Raw genomic sequence first — 16,411 nt, 5'->3', positions numbered from 1 at the left:
ATAAGAAAATATATTGCAACTTCCTAGACTGAAATATGAACTCTCCTAGTGATAGGCATCTTTCTTTCAGGTAGCCCCTAATAGTTAGACTTACTCCAGGCCATGTGTTGGGCAATCATCAATTTGTTATTTGATGAAATTTTCTAATTCCTTAATTTCTGCGATTTTTCCCGTAAAGATTAAAGATGATTCAGAGTGACACCTATTTTTGACCTTAGTGTGCCCAAGTCATTTCCTGTTGACAGGAGTCCGATGAAAATGGCATCATCATCATTACCAAACCTCCATCCTGGAGAAGAACTTTAGCTCCAAGTTTTTCTGAGTTTGTCCTGTCATGTGTATTGATATTGGGGTTTATGTCCTCTCTCTGGCTGTTGTGAGGTCTAGGCTCCATGCGTGTTCCACAGTACTCTCCAGCCTTGAGTGATATACCTACCTATTAGATCTATCAGATATTATGGCTCTTCATGCATGTAACTTTATAGAGATTAAGTTAAAGTATATATGCATATAACATAAATAAGTAATTTTTTTGAAATAATTGCAGATCATTCAAATTTAAAATAGGGATCACAAAAAGAAAAATTTTAATTTCCAATTGTTTATATCTATTTGTTTATCAGTACAAATCCTTAGTCTTAAATAGTACTTTGTTTTTCAGGAAAAGAAAAGGGAAACTAAGGTGTGAGTATACTGCTGAAAATTGCTTCCATGGGCTTTTTGAGCTAATATTCTCTTGGGCAAAAATAAGAATACTCTCTTTAACCTCCTTAGACCATTGTGTGATATGTCTGAGTATGTGTGGATTCCAAATAGTCTGTAGAGATGGAAGGAATAACATGTTTCCTCTGCAACATTTGCTGTCGGTGAAAGGACCAGGCAGTAACACTTTTATCAGCTGCATTTGTGGTGCCCAGATTTTTCTAGTAGACAGAGGAGAGCACCTTATAAAAATATACAAGATGCCTGGTTAAGCTTCCTCCAGATGGTTCCAAATGAACCATATGTAAAGGCCATAGGGGAAAGGGTCTAACAAATTACGCTATTGGGCTTTTCTAATTGACACTCTTCTACCATTGTGGAAAAAATTGTAAGATGTGTTTTCTTTTTTTGGCACTCAGATGAGTATAGGATCAAACCAGTGGAAGAGGTCAAATACATGAAAAATGGGGCAGAAGAGGAGCAGAAAATAGCAGTGAGGAACCAAGAAAACTTGGTAAGAATCGAATTTTTCACTGAACAATGAATTTTGGTGACACCATTGCAATAAAATCTGCACTGCATGTTTAAACTGCAATTTACACACTGGCCCAAGATTTCTTGAAAATGCTGGAACTATTTATAGCTTGCCTGGAAGCTGCACTGTTATTCCTATATCCTGTTTGTCTCTGAATAAGCCCTTCTTTAATCTTGATAGGAAATACTCCAGGGAAAATAGAGCAAAATTATCAGGGTTTAAAAATAGCTAAATGTAAAGGAAAAAGCATGAAGTAGATTGAGATTTATGTGGGGAGGATAGTTTTTTGGTTTTTTTGTTGTTGTTTTCTCTACCTCTTTTAACTTCTATCCAGGTCAAGATGAATTTAACCATTCATTATTCTGGACATGTAATGTTGTTGAGGAAGTTGCCTTTCAAAGGAAAATCATGTGCTTTCAAAGTAAATCTCTATCCAAAGAGTCAGTACTTCACATTCCCAATGTTTTTAAACGTATTGTGGGTTTTGAGTCAATATGAGAATTGTAATGATGCAAAACAGGAAGTTAGGAACCTCTGTCTTTAATGTGAATCAGTATACGTGTTTCACCTTAATATTCCATCTCTATAAAAATATTTAGCTAATTATCATATTAGATGGTTTCTTGAAAGAGGTTACAGATTGTTAAGAATATGCATTTATTCAATTGTATTGGAGCAACATTGTTTTTGGTTATATTTTGTATATATTTTGTTTATATTTTATTTGGGGGTTATTTGCTTTTTTATGATTGAGTAAATGTATTTTTAAGAATCCTGCAATGTCATAAAATATTTTCACTTGACTTAAACTCCTTTTTCTATTATGTGCTTTGTTTTTGGTTTTATGATTTCTGCAATAGCAGAGCGAGCTGGCAGAATATTAACCACTGCTCATGAGTATTTAAGGCTGTCATTTTTCATGAAATACTAGTGAATATTAGAGGCTAATTCTTTTTACTTTATTCTTTTCGGAGCATATGATCTACAACTTGAAATATTGAAGTATCAAAAAGTAAATATTTTAGATCATTTTAAAGGAGTGAAAATACTCTAGATAATAAAATTTAGCCTCATAAGTGGAATCTGGATTTTAAAGTATCACTTAAGTCACAAAGATTCATCATCCCTACAGTAATGGTATATTTTAACATTTACACTTAAATCCAGGACAAGGTAGCCATGACTAAATAGTAAAAGTTAATATTATCAGACTTTTTACATGATTTTGTTTTAAACTTTGAATGGATACATCGAAAACCTGGGTACTTGAAATATCAGTAGTTGTTTTCGTACTTTACTGAAAAGTAGAGATTGTCCTCTCTTGATAGAGTTTTGGCTTGAATTATAAATCTCATCTTTAATAATAAAGAGATATCGGTGATCAACTTGGCAGTGGCCTCTCCTTGGGTCTAACTACTAGCATGCATCTCTGTTTCACATGCTGTATGTCTGTAATCCTAAAGGAAGTAACACCTTTTATCTTAGTTTCTGGGTTTTTCCTCAGTATACTCTCATCATATTTATTGTCAATACACCTTTTTTCTTCTCTGTCAATTTGGAATCTTTCAACTACTTGGTGCTCGTGTCTTATTTTCCAGTACTGTGGTCAGAATCGGCACGAGTGCCTTTCTATGCAGACTAAATGGAAATTTGAAAAAAGAAAAATTTCTGGTCATTCTGACTTACTGTGGATTATCTGTGACAGCCATCCTTTACTCTGCCAGCCAATCAGGGTCCAGGCTACTAACAGGAGTTTTCAAGTTTCTGAAGTTTCACTTGGGGCATGGAGAGTAAATGGTTATCTTTGATTCTGAAATTTCCAGACTGCTTTTCAAAATTAAATGATTTTCAGTTACCTGGTAGTATGTTGTCTTTGTTACCTACTCCATGTTTTGGGGTGCATAATCAAGTATTGACCATGCATGTTGTCTGAAAAAAACTAATAGCCTCCCCAACATGAAGCTGACAATGGAAGGCACATGAAATAGATTTCACAATTCTTTATTTTTCATGTACTTTAAAATAATCTATGAGTCAAGACGTTCTTATGCTCCAAAGAATAATTTCAAGACATAGGTTGAAGTGTTTTAAAAAGTTGTGGTTTTTTTCACTCAAGTTGTGAAATTCAGGGGCTCAGCAAGCATAATAAAGGCAGGATGGTATGATGGTGAGGACTGGACTGGGCTCTTGAGGCAGAAACCTCCTGGGCTCAGGTCTCAGCTCTGCCACTTGCTCATGGTGGGATCAAGTTACTTCACTTCTCTAAACCAGCCCACTTCAAGTGGGGATAAAACAGTGTCATGGTACGTGAGGTGATGGTTGTCAGACTGAGTGCCTAATACATGATAAGCACCTAGTAAGAGGGATTATCATATAAAACAAGAGGAATGAATAAAGAATGTTAGAACCAGTGTTTCTTTTTTCCTTTATGTTGATTGGTAAGAGATTTTAGGTCAATGCCAATGGGACATGTATTTTGAAGAACCTTGCCCTGGAACCATGAAATTATTTAAAGTATGTTTTGAGCACCTGTTATGTACAGAGCACTTAGTAAGTATTGAGACACACGGGGTACCTAAAAGTCACAGTCCTGAAGGAGCTTACAGTAAAGTTGAGAGAACAGTTCAGTTCAACAAGTATGTATTGATTGCCTCTTGTGTACAAGGCACTGTACTAGGCTCTGCAGAAAAATAAGGAAACCATTGACCCTCACTTCAAGGAGCTTATATTGCAGTAGACAAGATAAGTACTGAATGACTATAAATAAAGCCAGGCAATATTGAATTCCAAGAAAGTAAATACTGCAGATATTCAAAGGAGACAGCGTTCATGTCTGTTGGGGTATCAGGACCTACTTCATGATAGAGCTGGTATTTATGATGGGCCTGAAAGTATGGAATAAGGACGAATGCCCCAGGCATAAGTAACAGATGGGGGGCCGGCCCTGGCCAACCCCGTGGCTTGCTCGGGAGAGTGCGGCGCTTGGGTGCACAGTGACGCTCCCGCCGCGGGTTCGGATCCTATATAGGGATGGCCGGTGCGCTCACTGGCTGAGCGCGGTGTGGGCGACACCACGCCAAGGGTTGCGATCCCCTTGCCGGTCACAAAAAGACTGAAAAGAAAAAAAAAAAAAGTAACAGATGGAACACACAAGACATATTTAATAAAGGGCACGTAGTATTGTTTGGGGAGTGACAGGGATGGGGAAAAGGTGTCGGTAGGGAAGCAGTGAGAGATTAGAATCAAAATGCTGGTGGTATAATATATAGAACCTTGATATCCAGCTGAGGGGTCTGAAATTAATGCAGTGGATTATGAGGAAGTTTGAATGTTTTTAAGCCAGGGACTGGCAGGATGGGATTACAATTCGGGAGAGTTAATGTGACAGCAGCAGGTGTAATATGGATTGATATGGGGAGCCAAGCTGGGAGACCGGTCCTAATAGTTTTTGCAAGAGGCAATGAGTCTGAACCCGTAGTGACATGGAGAATAGAAAAGATTTGGGTAAGACTGCAGAAGTAGAAGCAGCAAGGTTTGACAGCTCATTGCATATGAAAGGAGGTAGAAGGATCAGGAGATAATGATAATACCACCTGGAAAGATGATGGATTGGCGGTGGTGAGAATAGGTAGTGACCTCAATGACATGGTGAAATCAGTAGGAAGATTGTGTTTGACAAAAATATAAGGTGTTTACTTATTTATTCGTGATTCATTCTTGCCCACCCTTAAAAATCTCATAGTATAGTGCACAAGAGAGAAAGGTAAGCCACCGAGCACACGACAATGTAATAAATGCAGTAACAGAACACCTGCCGATTCTTAGCCTCTCGGCCTGGGGGAAACAAAGGCACATGGGACAGAAATCCCAACCTCGGGAGCTCACTTTCTGGTAGCTAGATGGAAGGCATGTGACTGAATGACCACAGTTCAAGGTACAGTGTGAAAGCAGAGGCTGGTGTTGGGCAAGCAAAGCTTTAAGAACTTGCGGAGCACCCATGTGGAGAAGTCTAGTGAACGAGTTGAAATGAAGGTGTGGCACTCGGCAGCATTGCTTGGGACATATTGGTTGTTCAATATATTTTTGTTGGCTTGAATGAATGGATGAATGAATCCGTAAGCATAGTTGGACCTGGCGGTGCTCATTTGGATTGATTTGATAGCTGAACACTCGGGAATAAATGAGGCAGCCAAAGGGAAGAGAAGAGACCATGGTCAAAGAAAGCATCTTCAGACTTCAAGGTCCACTTCAAAACCCTCTGTTTGTGGTATTTGTGCCTATGTGAGACTTTGGTTTTTGTCTTACCACTGCCGTCTTTGCTCACCATGTCCCGCCCCATCGGTGGGTTTCAGTTTTTCTAAAGTCCGGATTCGTACTCAGAACCTCCACACTTGCTGTTCCCAGCCTAGAATATGCCTTTCCCCTCAACACTCCACCCCCTCATTTTTGCCTGGGTTTACTCTTATTTATGCTTAAGGCTACAGGCTAAATTTAGCTGTCTGGGGAAAGCCTCTCCAGACAGTCCCAACCAAGTTTGTGCTCCTTTATTCTCTCTGATTACATTTGTGATTTCCTTTATAGTACTCAGCAAAACTGTTTCAGAATAACTATTTGTGAGTAATTTGCTTAATATATATATCTGTCTTTTAGACTGTAAGCTCAGGAGACTAAAAACTTTATCTTTTTGGTTTACAGTTAAATGTCTAGCACCTAACAGTGCATAGCACCTAGTAGTTGCTCAATAAATGCTTGAGACCTCCTGTTACTTGAGCCTTTTGACCATGGTGTCTATGGATGGAGATCATGCTGGTTTTCTGAGGCCGATGATGAATCATTTGTATGTCAAACATTTATGTACTCTCAAAACAAAGATGTGCATTTATTCCAATTTTCATCATTGCTTAACATCCATTCATTCCACTTTGCCTCTCTCAGACTTTAATTTCTTCTTAAGGAAGGTGGTGTGAAATAGTAGCATTGGCTTTGCATTATACAATACCAATATGGATCCTAGATCCACTATTTCTAGCTTTATAATTTTGGCTAAATATTTAAAACTTCTGTACTTCGGCCGAGCCCGTGGCACACTCGGTAGAGTGCTGCGCTGGGAGCGCGGCGACGCTCCCGCCGCGGGTTCGGATCCTATATAGGAATGACCGGTGCACTCACTGGCTGAGTGCCGGTCACGAAAAAAAAAAAACGACAAAAAAAAAAAAAAAAAAAAAAAAAAACTTCTGTACTTCAAGTTTCTCATCTGGAACCTGGGGAATAACAAAATTTTTTAAAGTATTGCAAGAAAATGTGGGAGAATATGTTTAGAATCTTAGCAAAGGGAAGCTTTCTTAAACAAGACAGCAAAAGCCGAAAACAGTTTTTTTCATTACATCAAAATTAAATACTTTTGTAAAATAGAATAACTACAAAAAGTAGTTAGTAGATAGGCAAGGGCCTGGTAGGAAATATTTTTGGTAAGTAGAAGGCAAAGCATTAGTATCCAGGATTTAAAAAGAACACTTGTAAATAATTTTTTAAAAGATAATCTATTAGAAAAATAGGTAAATGAACAGATGGTTCACAGTAGAGGATATTGGATGATATGCATATGAAAATATGTTCCAGGTCACTAGTTTTCTGAATACTCTCTTAACCAAGTTTCTGCAAGTCCCTCTCTGCAAGATGCTGATTACAGTGCGCTCGCCTGGATGGCTGGTGGGCTACTCTCTAGAACACCCCTGTGCTTTTGCTCCCACAGTTAATTGTGTGTTTTCCAGGAGCCAGGGTGCTGGTTCCCAAACCAGTTTATACTGGTTGAACGTCATTGTAATTATGTAATTTATTTATTTATTTATTTATTTATTTATTTATTTATTTATTTATTTATTTAATAAGATGGATTTTACTTATAAAACATTGCAAATACCATTCAGAATTAGGAAACATTTCCAAATTAATCAAAGTCACAAATGTGGATATAGAGCCACAGATCAGTAACAAAACAGAAGGCAAATGAAACGTTCCAGAGAAATCTTGAAAAATTCCAAAGAAACACACACTAGGCTAAAAATTTGCAGTTAAACCGTGGCTGCACAACAGGTTATATTCACTCCTGCATTTTCTCAATAAGTTCTTCCTTATATTTGCCTTTCTCTTTTCCAACTTGTCGAGACTTGGCTTTTCGTTCAAGGATTTTTTTCCGATCTTTGTCCAGTTTTAGCCTGGTGATAACCACCTTGCTTGGGTGAATGCCCACATGGACAGTTTGTGCCATTAGCCTTCTCACGCTGCACTCGCTCTATGTAGATGACATATTTCTTTCTGTACACCTGGACTACCTTGCCAATTTGCTGACCTTTGTAGTGTCCTCGAACCACCTGGACCTCGTCGTCCTTGCGGATAGGCATAGAGCGGACATTGTACTTCTGCCGCAGCTCCTTGGAGAGCGGGGACGACATGATCTTCCTGCGCACGTGCGAGGGGGCATTGAAGTGGCGTTTGCGGTTTTTGCTGCGGTCCGAGGTCACGAAGGGGTTGAACTTCATGGTGGCCGTCTGGCGCCGGGAGCACTCAAGCCGTGCGCCGTAATTATGTAATTTAGTTAAATAATATGCAGACCAATGAAACACAAGGGTGGAAAGAGCTGTTTTGGTGAAAATTAAATTGAATGCTTTGGAAAGTTGATGAAGGCAAATTACTAAAAGCTTGTTAAATTAAATTAAATTCTGTACTCAGATTATTTCACTAGGTCTTTACATTTTCACTTCACTTAAGAAACCAAAACAGGGAATCTTAGATGTACATTAAGGATACGGTTAATGCAGAAAGCGAATGTGGATCCCTTGTCAATCGTTCCTTACTTAAAGAAGAAGCCTTGTTCCTGTGTGAAAAGATGGGAGAGGAAATGCACATTTATATAATTTAAAATAAAATCGTATGCTTAATGTGTATACACATTTTTATGTAATGCTGCTTTAAGTCACTGTTTTATTTAATTACCACTCTGGATGGTGTTGCCTGGTACCACTTTTCTTGTAAGTAGGGAAATGCAAATTAAAACATGATTCCATCTTTTCACCTATTAGTTGCACAAAAACTTGAAGTTTGATAATATCAGATTTTGGCACGGCTGTAAGAAAATATGTATTCACATACTAGTGGTAAACATTTTGGAGGACAATTTGACAGAATCTATTAAACTTTAAACATGCACACCCATGACCCAGCACTTCCACATCTTGCTGTCCACCCAAGCAGTTGCCTGTGTGCATAAGGAAGCTTGCACAAGACATTCACTGCAGCATTGTTTATATCTGTGAAAATTTGCAAATAACCTTTTTGCTTGTCAATAGGAGAATGATATAGTCATACCATACTCTAGGCAGCCGTTAAAAATAATGTTAGAACTATATGAATGTCATGGGAAAATCATACAAATTGTAGAATGGACATGTATGGTATGATGCCATTTAAGGTTTTTTAATAAAACAAAACAACAACACTGTATTTTCTATGGATACCTATATATGTGCAGGGATTCATGGATGGATACCGCAGTCGATGGGGGACTTAAGCATACCGAGGCCTAGTTTCCTGCTCTGTAAAATGGGGATAATAACTGAATCTACTTTAGTAGGAAGTTGTGAAAATTAAATAAGAAATGCCTGTTAAGTCTTAGCACAGTTCTTGGCGTGGAAAATCCATTGTTGGCTTTGATGATGTTACTTTTATTAATGGGGTTGGCTTGGGTGGTAATGGATGAGAAAAAATTGGGTGTGATGGTAAAAGAGGATTTTTATCCTTAAACGTAATGTTTTAAATTTTTTAAAGAAAATATGAGTATATGATTTGTGTAACTTCAAATTGATTTTTAAAAAGGGAGAGAATAATAACAAAAACTCTGATTTTGACTACCTGGACATTTGTAAGTAGGATTATTACTATTTTCTCATTGTCTTACATACCTTCCGTGTTTAGTCCTTCTCCGAGTCTGATTAACAAGTGAGGACTGTTAAGACGTGGTTAGAAGGAAACCCAAGGATCATCTGGCTTCACTTTATCTTGGTTAAGTGTTTTGCACATAAATATTTTAAAGGTGTGTCACCCTACACTTGGCAGCGTTCAGACCCCTTGGCCTCTCCAAAGTAAGCATCCTGACAAGTAAAGGAAGTTCCAGTTTTAGTTTTGTAGAGATCCTTCCTACTATACAATAAAACATCTTGTTTTCCTTAATTAACATTTACTATTCTCAAGCCATCCTCCCTTAAGAATTATTAAATATGGAGCATTTTTTTAAATGTATTTCCTAGATTTACATGCATTACATTGGCTTTTGTTCATTGTTTCAAGATATCTTTGCGTAAATGAACATATTATTTTCTGCCAGATGACACATATCACGGTTGGTTGAGCTACTGGTTTCAGTCTTATCCATAGAGTTGAAGGCTCATTTGAAACCCCCTTGTCTAAGTCACCAATGCCTTGTCAGGAAAGGAAAGTAGAATCAAGTTTTAGTGTGAGTACTTCCTCCTCCTGACGTTGAGTTTGTTAGAGCTTCTGTACTATCTTCAGTGCATTGAATCTTCAATAAATGGCAGGACATCCAACTGCAGAAACGAAGACTCAGAAATTAGACGACATCTTTGATGAGAGGAAATGCTCCAGAAACCCATGAGAAGTCTCTTTGGAGCAGTGGCACCCAGCTGGTGAAATGGGGAAGTGGCCCCGACCCACAGGATGTGCCGTGGTTGAAGCAGCCCCATGCAAGGGGGCTCATGTTCGCCAAAGCTTTGTATTGGTTGACAGCCCAAACACAAACCAGAGAATATTCTGGAATTCCATTCCATAACTATTGGTCAGTAGGAAAGCTAAGTGCTCAAGACCACAGTCACCATATCACTTTAATTATTAGAGTATACCATGCATGTGAGGAATAAAAGGCATGTGAATGAACGTTGTAAACTTTGAATCACTAATATAATGTTTGTTATAATAAGATACATACATTCCCTTATAGACATTCTTATAATTAGGAATCCTCTAAGGGTCCATTTGAACTCTTCTTTTTAACAAATACTACCATATTTACTTTTCCTGTGTCTCTATAGAGCAGCTAATATAATAGCAAACTGACCTGTCTGTTTAGTTTGTTCCTGATGATTTTAGAAATGACTGTTTAAGTGCTAGACCTCAAATGCAAGGCCAAATAATTATTTTTAGAAATCTGTTAAGGCAAAAGACCATGACTTTGAATTGTCCCAATTTCCCAAGCCATTTAAACATTACCAGTAATTTGGAGAATGAGGTAAAATAAACTAACAAGAGTAAAACTGGTACTAGTAGGCAAAGTGTCAAGCTATCTGAAGCCCCTCATTTCTCCTTCCGTCCTTCCTTCCAGCTGCAGGTTGGGTTTGAGCTCAGGCTGGGGCTGGGATGGGTCGTGGGGGAAGGTCTGGACTGGAGAGAGGTTCTTGCTTGTTTGGAGGACCTCTTCAGGACTGAGGATTTCCCCAAACCAAAATGAAGACAGAGAGTGGTTCTGGGTATCTGATTTAGATGGCATGTACCCTTTCTTAGAAGAGCTTCACTAACACCATGTTAGCGTCAGACTCATCCTCAAAAATCCCTGGGTTCTGACTCAGTTTCCTTCCCTGTTCTCTCATGTATGTTATGATGTTGACATCAGCCTGAAGTTCTAGATGATTAGAGGAATAATGTTAGCATCCCAGACCTGATCTACCTGAACATTCTCCTTTCTTAAGGGAATAACGGCGCATGTGAGTAGAAGGTTTTTGTCAGTGCCCTTCTCTTCTGTTGTGTTTGTTGTGGTATAGGAGGACTAGGAGGGAAGAGTGGTACCTCTTCATCGATCTTGGGAGACTTCCTTTACCCAGCGAGCACTTTTGCATTACTTGAGCCAAGCACATTCAAGGTCTTGGAGATTATTCTGGCACTGTGGTAATTTACTTTAGAGTAGAAAAGGATTAGAGTTTATTTTAATTCTCTAAGGATGAGATTTGTTGAGTCAGTCTTCTAAGTTTCAAGTGTTAAATAGAAGCAAAGTCCCTTATTCAGGAACAGAATGTAAAAAGAATAAAATAATGTGCACAAAAGTGCTTTGTAAACACAAAGCCCAAGACAGATTATAATGATTATTGTTATTCCTAGTTAAAAGGACACCTGGATTCATTTTTGTTAGTTGCTATTTTATGGTGGAAACAAAGTTAAGCACAGCATACTATATTTTTTTTGCTTGTAAGAAAGAGTTAATTCCTGCTTCCCTTGAAGAAAGAGTTCTATCACCATAGCACACTTCAGTCTCCCAGGAAGAAAGGGTCATGTCTGAACTTAACATACACAGAAATCAATGACCCAAAGATGGTTTTTGAAACAACTACTACAATTTTCCCAAAAGATAGGCATAGCAGAACGTGACTGAAATCCTATTTCAAATGGCTTTTTCTCCTTTCCATACTAATATGCTGAACTGAGCATGCGCTGGTGAACACAGTGTTAGAGTCTCAGTACAACATATCTCTTGACTAAATACGTATTTCAATGTCCTCATTCCTCACTGTCAGCTAGAGGCTGTAGTGAAGTCTGATATGGGTTGAATGTTTGTCCCTCCATGTGGAAGATCGATCCCCAAAGTCTCAGTGTTGAAAAAGGGCCTTTAGGAGGTGACTGCATCATGAGGGCGCTCCCCTCATGAATGGATTAATCCATGAATGGGTTTATGGATTATTGGGTTGTCACGGGTGTGGACTGGTGGCTTTCTAAGGAGAGCACATGAAAGTGCTCTTACCATTCTCACCATGTGATACCCTGCATTGCCACTGGACTCCATACAGAGTCCCCACCAAGAAAAAGGCCCTCACCAGGTATGCCTTGTGGACCTTTGACTTCCCAGCCTCCAAAACTGTAGGAAGTTTAATTTTCTTTTAAATTACCCATTTTCAGGTATTCTGTTATTAAGCAACAGAAAGTATGAAGTATTTTTGGACAATAAGAATGGAATGGCAGGCCCTAACTGGGAGATCTGAGGAAATTCACAGAGGGCTGACAGTGCAGCAGGGCCTTGAACAAGACCAGGTTTTCACTGGCAGATGAGGTTGAGAAAGGGATTTCAGGCAGAAGGAATAGTGTGAACTATGTCAGCACCACACTCACCCAAGTGAGCTAACCGGCCATCCCTATATGGGATCCGAACCCGTGGCCTTGGTGTTATCAGCACCGCACTCTCCCGAGTGAGCCAAGGGCCGGCCCAAGGAATAGTGTGAACTATGCCTGGAGACGTGGCGTGAATAATGAGTGGTTTGAGAGGCTGATAGAATACATCGTGAAGTGTTTATTTGACTAGTTGGTCTGTTTTAGCTTTTTTTTTTTTTTTTTAGTCAGCGCGTTAATTTCTGGTGTACGGATAGTCACATTGTTTACCCAGTTGACAGCATTTGTAACTTCAGAATAAATAGAACAGACCTCTGCTGGTCTAATTTAAAGATTGAGGGTGTTGATAATGACTTCCCTTTTCCCAGCATTGTTGCAAAATGTGATTGCTTTTAAACATGCTTTCCTTGGATGCAAGGTGTTCTCTAGAAGTTATTGAACACGTTTACTCTAGACGTCTGCTGCCTAGTCAAGGAGAGCTTCTCAGTTATCCTCTGAAACTTTCCCTATTTAACATTTGGAAATTTCCAACACAAACAGTACTTTTAGATTTCTGGCCTCTTCTCCAAGAGCAGGACCTTGATATTTAAGTAGAAAGTAGAAAGAAGCCCTCTTCAAAGCTTGATTCTGTTTGATCCACATGGTCATTTTAAATGTTGGATTTATTTATCTCACTAAAACATGGGCATTTTTTACACATGTGGCCCAGTTACAACAGCTGAGTTGGGAGGAATGAGTGACAGCTGGGAGCCTCACCTAAGGCCTCGTAACCATTACTAGAGCACCTAGGACATTACTGTGGTGTCTTTTTTTCAGGTTGTTCAGATTTCTCTCTTAGCCCTTATGTGATGCTAAAAATAAAACCAAAGCGTACAAGTTTCAGTCGTCTCTTGGCAAACTCAGTGAGGGAGCTTCACCCAAAATTAATAATTTATGCTCTAGAGGTGAGAGTATCAAAAGAAACTATAATGTTTCCAAGACTCTGGGCTCTGATAAATGTCTCTTCTTGTGGACTTCATTTGTTAGCAAATAATATCCAGTATTAACAGAGACACAGGATTTACCAGCCTTTTGATTTTTGTTTTTAAAAGAATCTTGGTAATTCTGAAAACAGATTCTATACCTGTCACTCATAAAAGATAGAAATAAATAACTGGGCATAAAAAATTCATGCATCTTCTTTGGTGGGAGGAGAATTTATTGTTAAGCTTGTCAACATTATCACTGATATATAAAGATGCTATTGTAACGGCCTGCTTCACATTTATAATAGGGCTAATTTAGTTTATTTACTTGGCGCTTTGTATGATAATAAATGCCAAACTTCTCCTTTCCTTGAAAAGTAAAACAACTGATAATGACAACAATATTTTCCAAAACTTAATGAGCTGACTCAGTTTTTTGGTTCATATCCGAGTATGATGGTACGCTACAGATTTTCATTTACTGGCAAACCTGCTCATAACTGGATAATTTGAGGGCTTTTTAAATTTCAGGCAAATACTTCTTTCATGGGTGTTTACAGCTGAGGCCACTGAAACCAGAAATGAGAAAGGAATCTGGTGATTGGAACTGGAATGAGAAGTAGGGGTTGGTCTCAGAAAGAAAGCAGAAGATTCGTTATTAGAACTGGGGTGCAGCAGTACTGACATGATTCTGGGTCTCCCAAATGCTAACCAGGGTTCCTTTCCTTCTCCCAAGCCTGAGACACACTGAGCCTGAAGGAAGTGTGGCAGGGCACACCAGCTGCAGACAAACAGAACAGAGAATCTCATTCTAGTGAAATGCTTCATAGGGATGGCTTAACACTCATAATGTTTAAGCTCGTATCAAAGAATCTCTACCGGCCAGAAGCTAGCCATCCAGTGAGATGAGGTAAACACCACTTAGGTATTGGATCTGGCTTACTCCTGTTATTCTCTTATTTAGTTATACTTTCAAAATTATTATTACGAGTTTTTTTATTTATAATTGACACATAATTGTACATACTTATGGTATATAGTGTGATACATGTATATACATTGTGTAATGATCAGATCAGGCTAATGACCATATCCATCACTTTAGATGTGTATTGTTTCTTTACAGTGATTACATTCAGAATCTCCTCTTGAAATATACACTACATTATCATTAGCTATAGTCACCCTACTGTGTAATAACACAGCAGAACTTATTTTTCCTGCCTACCTGTAACATTGTCCTGGTTAACCAACCTCTCCCTGTCCCCCCTGCCCTCTCAGTTCTCCAGCATCCGGTAACCACTGTTCTACTCTCAACTTCAATGAAATCTGCTTTTTTTAGATTCCACATAAGAGTGAGATCATGCAGTATTTGTCTTCTGATGCCTGGCTTGTTTCACTTAGCATAATGTCCTCCAGGTTCATCCATGTTGCCACAAATGACAGAATTTCATTCTGTTTTATGGCTGAATAGTATTCTCTCTCTCTCTCTCTCTCTCTATATATATATATATATATATATATGTAATATATAGAATATATAGTATTATATATATACACACACACACACACACACACACACACACACATACACTGCATTCTCGTTATGCATTCATCTGCATATGGGCATTTAGGTTGATGGGCATTAGATACTTTTTACTTCTCCCTGTGTATAAACATATTGCTTGCTTGAATTACTTTAAAACATACTCGGGGAAATATAAAAGTGAATAAAAATTTTAAAAATCAGCCACAAATCCCATAACAAACAGTTATGTTTTTATGCCTCATATACATAGAAATATATTTTTTTCTAAACAAAAATGGATCTGAATTTCTTACAGAACTAAATATAGTCTTACCATATGTCTAGCAATCATGCTCCTAGGGTGTTTTCTCAACTGATTTGAAAAATTGTAGCCATACAAAAACCTTTATGTGAATGTTCATAATAGCTTTATTCAAAATCACCAAAACCTGGAAGCAACCAAGCTGTCCTTCAGTAGTAGGTGAGTAGACAGACTGTGGTACATCCATACAATGGAATATCACTCAGTGAGTGAAAAGGACTGGGCTAGCAAGCCAAGAAAAAAAATGCATGAATCCTAGGTGCATATTGCTACGTGAGAGAAGCCAGTCTGAAAGGTACACCCTGCATGATTCCACTTGTATGATATTCTGAAATGGGCAACACTGTAGAGATATAAACAGATGAGTGGTTTGTAGGTGCTTGTATCAAGAGAAGGGCTGAACAGGTGAAGCACAGGGGACTTGTTAGGGTGGTGAAACTATTCTGTATGGTACTGTAATGGTATATACATGCTGCTATGCATTTGTCAAAACTCATAGAACTTTACAACAAGGAGAGTGAACTTTAATGTATGTAAATTAAAAAAAACAACAACATTGAGGAGGTCTGAGGATCCCGGGATAGAATGCAGACAAAGGAATCTTACAGTATTACAAATACGTGAAATAGCCTCATTTAAGAGGTTTGGGGGAAAGGTGCTGACCTAAGGAACATTGGAAACGAGTGGAGACCATAAGACTAAAGGTAAAAGGAACTGTACGTAAGCACTGTACTCTATTATTTTTACTATGTAGATAAGAATTAACAATTCTGAAAACACTCTAAATATATCCTGAACGGAAAAATTAAGAAACAGATGGAGGATGGTGGAGCCAGGTTTCTCACTGCTGGAGTGGAAGGTTACAGACCTGCAACAGGAGATAGTTAGAATGACTCTGTGGCAGTGTATTAGAACTGGAGACATCAGTATGAGCTGATGTCTGGCCTAATATAGACAGAGATGGAAACATGTAAAAATATTGATAGATGTGTGTATGTACATGTGTTAACACACATATGTATATATATGTGCAGGCATGCACAAATGTGCATACGTATACATGTGTAGATGCATGTATTTATATATGTATAAATTACATATTTGTGCATAGATACATGTGTATATGTGTATGTACTGCTGTAGATTGGATGTCCCCCCCACCCCGACCTCACTGAGGCTCAATCCCCACTGTTAACTGT

At 38.4% G+C, this 16,411-nt stretch overlaps 2 protein-coding genes across 6 annotated transcripts in view; one reads left to right on the top strand and one right to left on the bottom strand.

Moving 5' to 3' along the window:
* Positions 1–16,411, top strand: part of LOC134383687 (uncharacterized protein C1orf21 homolog) — a 170,569-nt gene that overhangs the window by 119,091 nt on the left and 35,067 nt on the right. For all 5 annotated transcript variants that reach the window (XR_010024201.1, XM_063104998.1, XM_063104996.1 and 2 more), the window contains one exon: positions 1,122–1,216. Coding sequence is in view for 4 of the 5 variants with exons in the window: in XM_063104998.1 (XP_062961068.1) it covers positions 1,122–1,216 (95 nt within the window). In the remaining variant the exon portion in view is untranslated. The remainder of the gene's footprint in view (positions 1–1,121; positions 1,217–16,411) is intronic.
* On the bottom strand, positions 7,145–7,818 carry LOC134384007 (ribosomal protein uL24-like). The gene is given in 2 exon segments (XM_063105610.1): positions 7,145–7,496; positions 7,498–7,818. Coding segments are annotated over 2 exon segments (438 nt in total). The 5' UTR covers positions 7,777–7,818; the 3' UTR covers positions 7,145–7,337.

The sequence above is a fragment of the Cynocephalus volans genome, chromosome 8, assembly GCF_027409185.1.
Source record: "Cynocephalus volans isolate mCynVol1 chromosome 8, mCynVol1.pri, whole genome shotgun sequence".
Taxonomy (NCBI): domain Eukaryota; kingdom Metazoa; phylum Chordata; class Mammalia; order Dermoptera; family Cynocephalidae; genus Cynocephalus; species Cynocephalus volans.
This window is presented reverse-complemented; position numbering and strand designations above follow the sequence as displayed.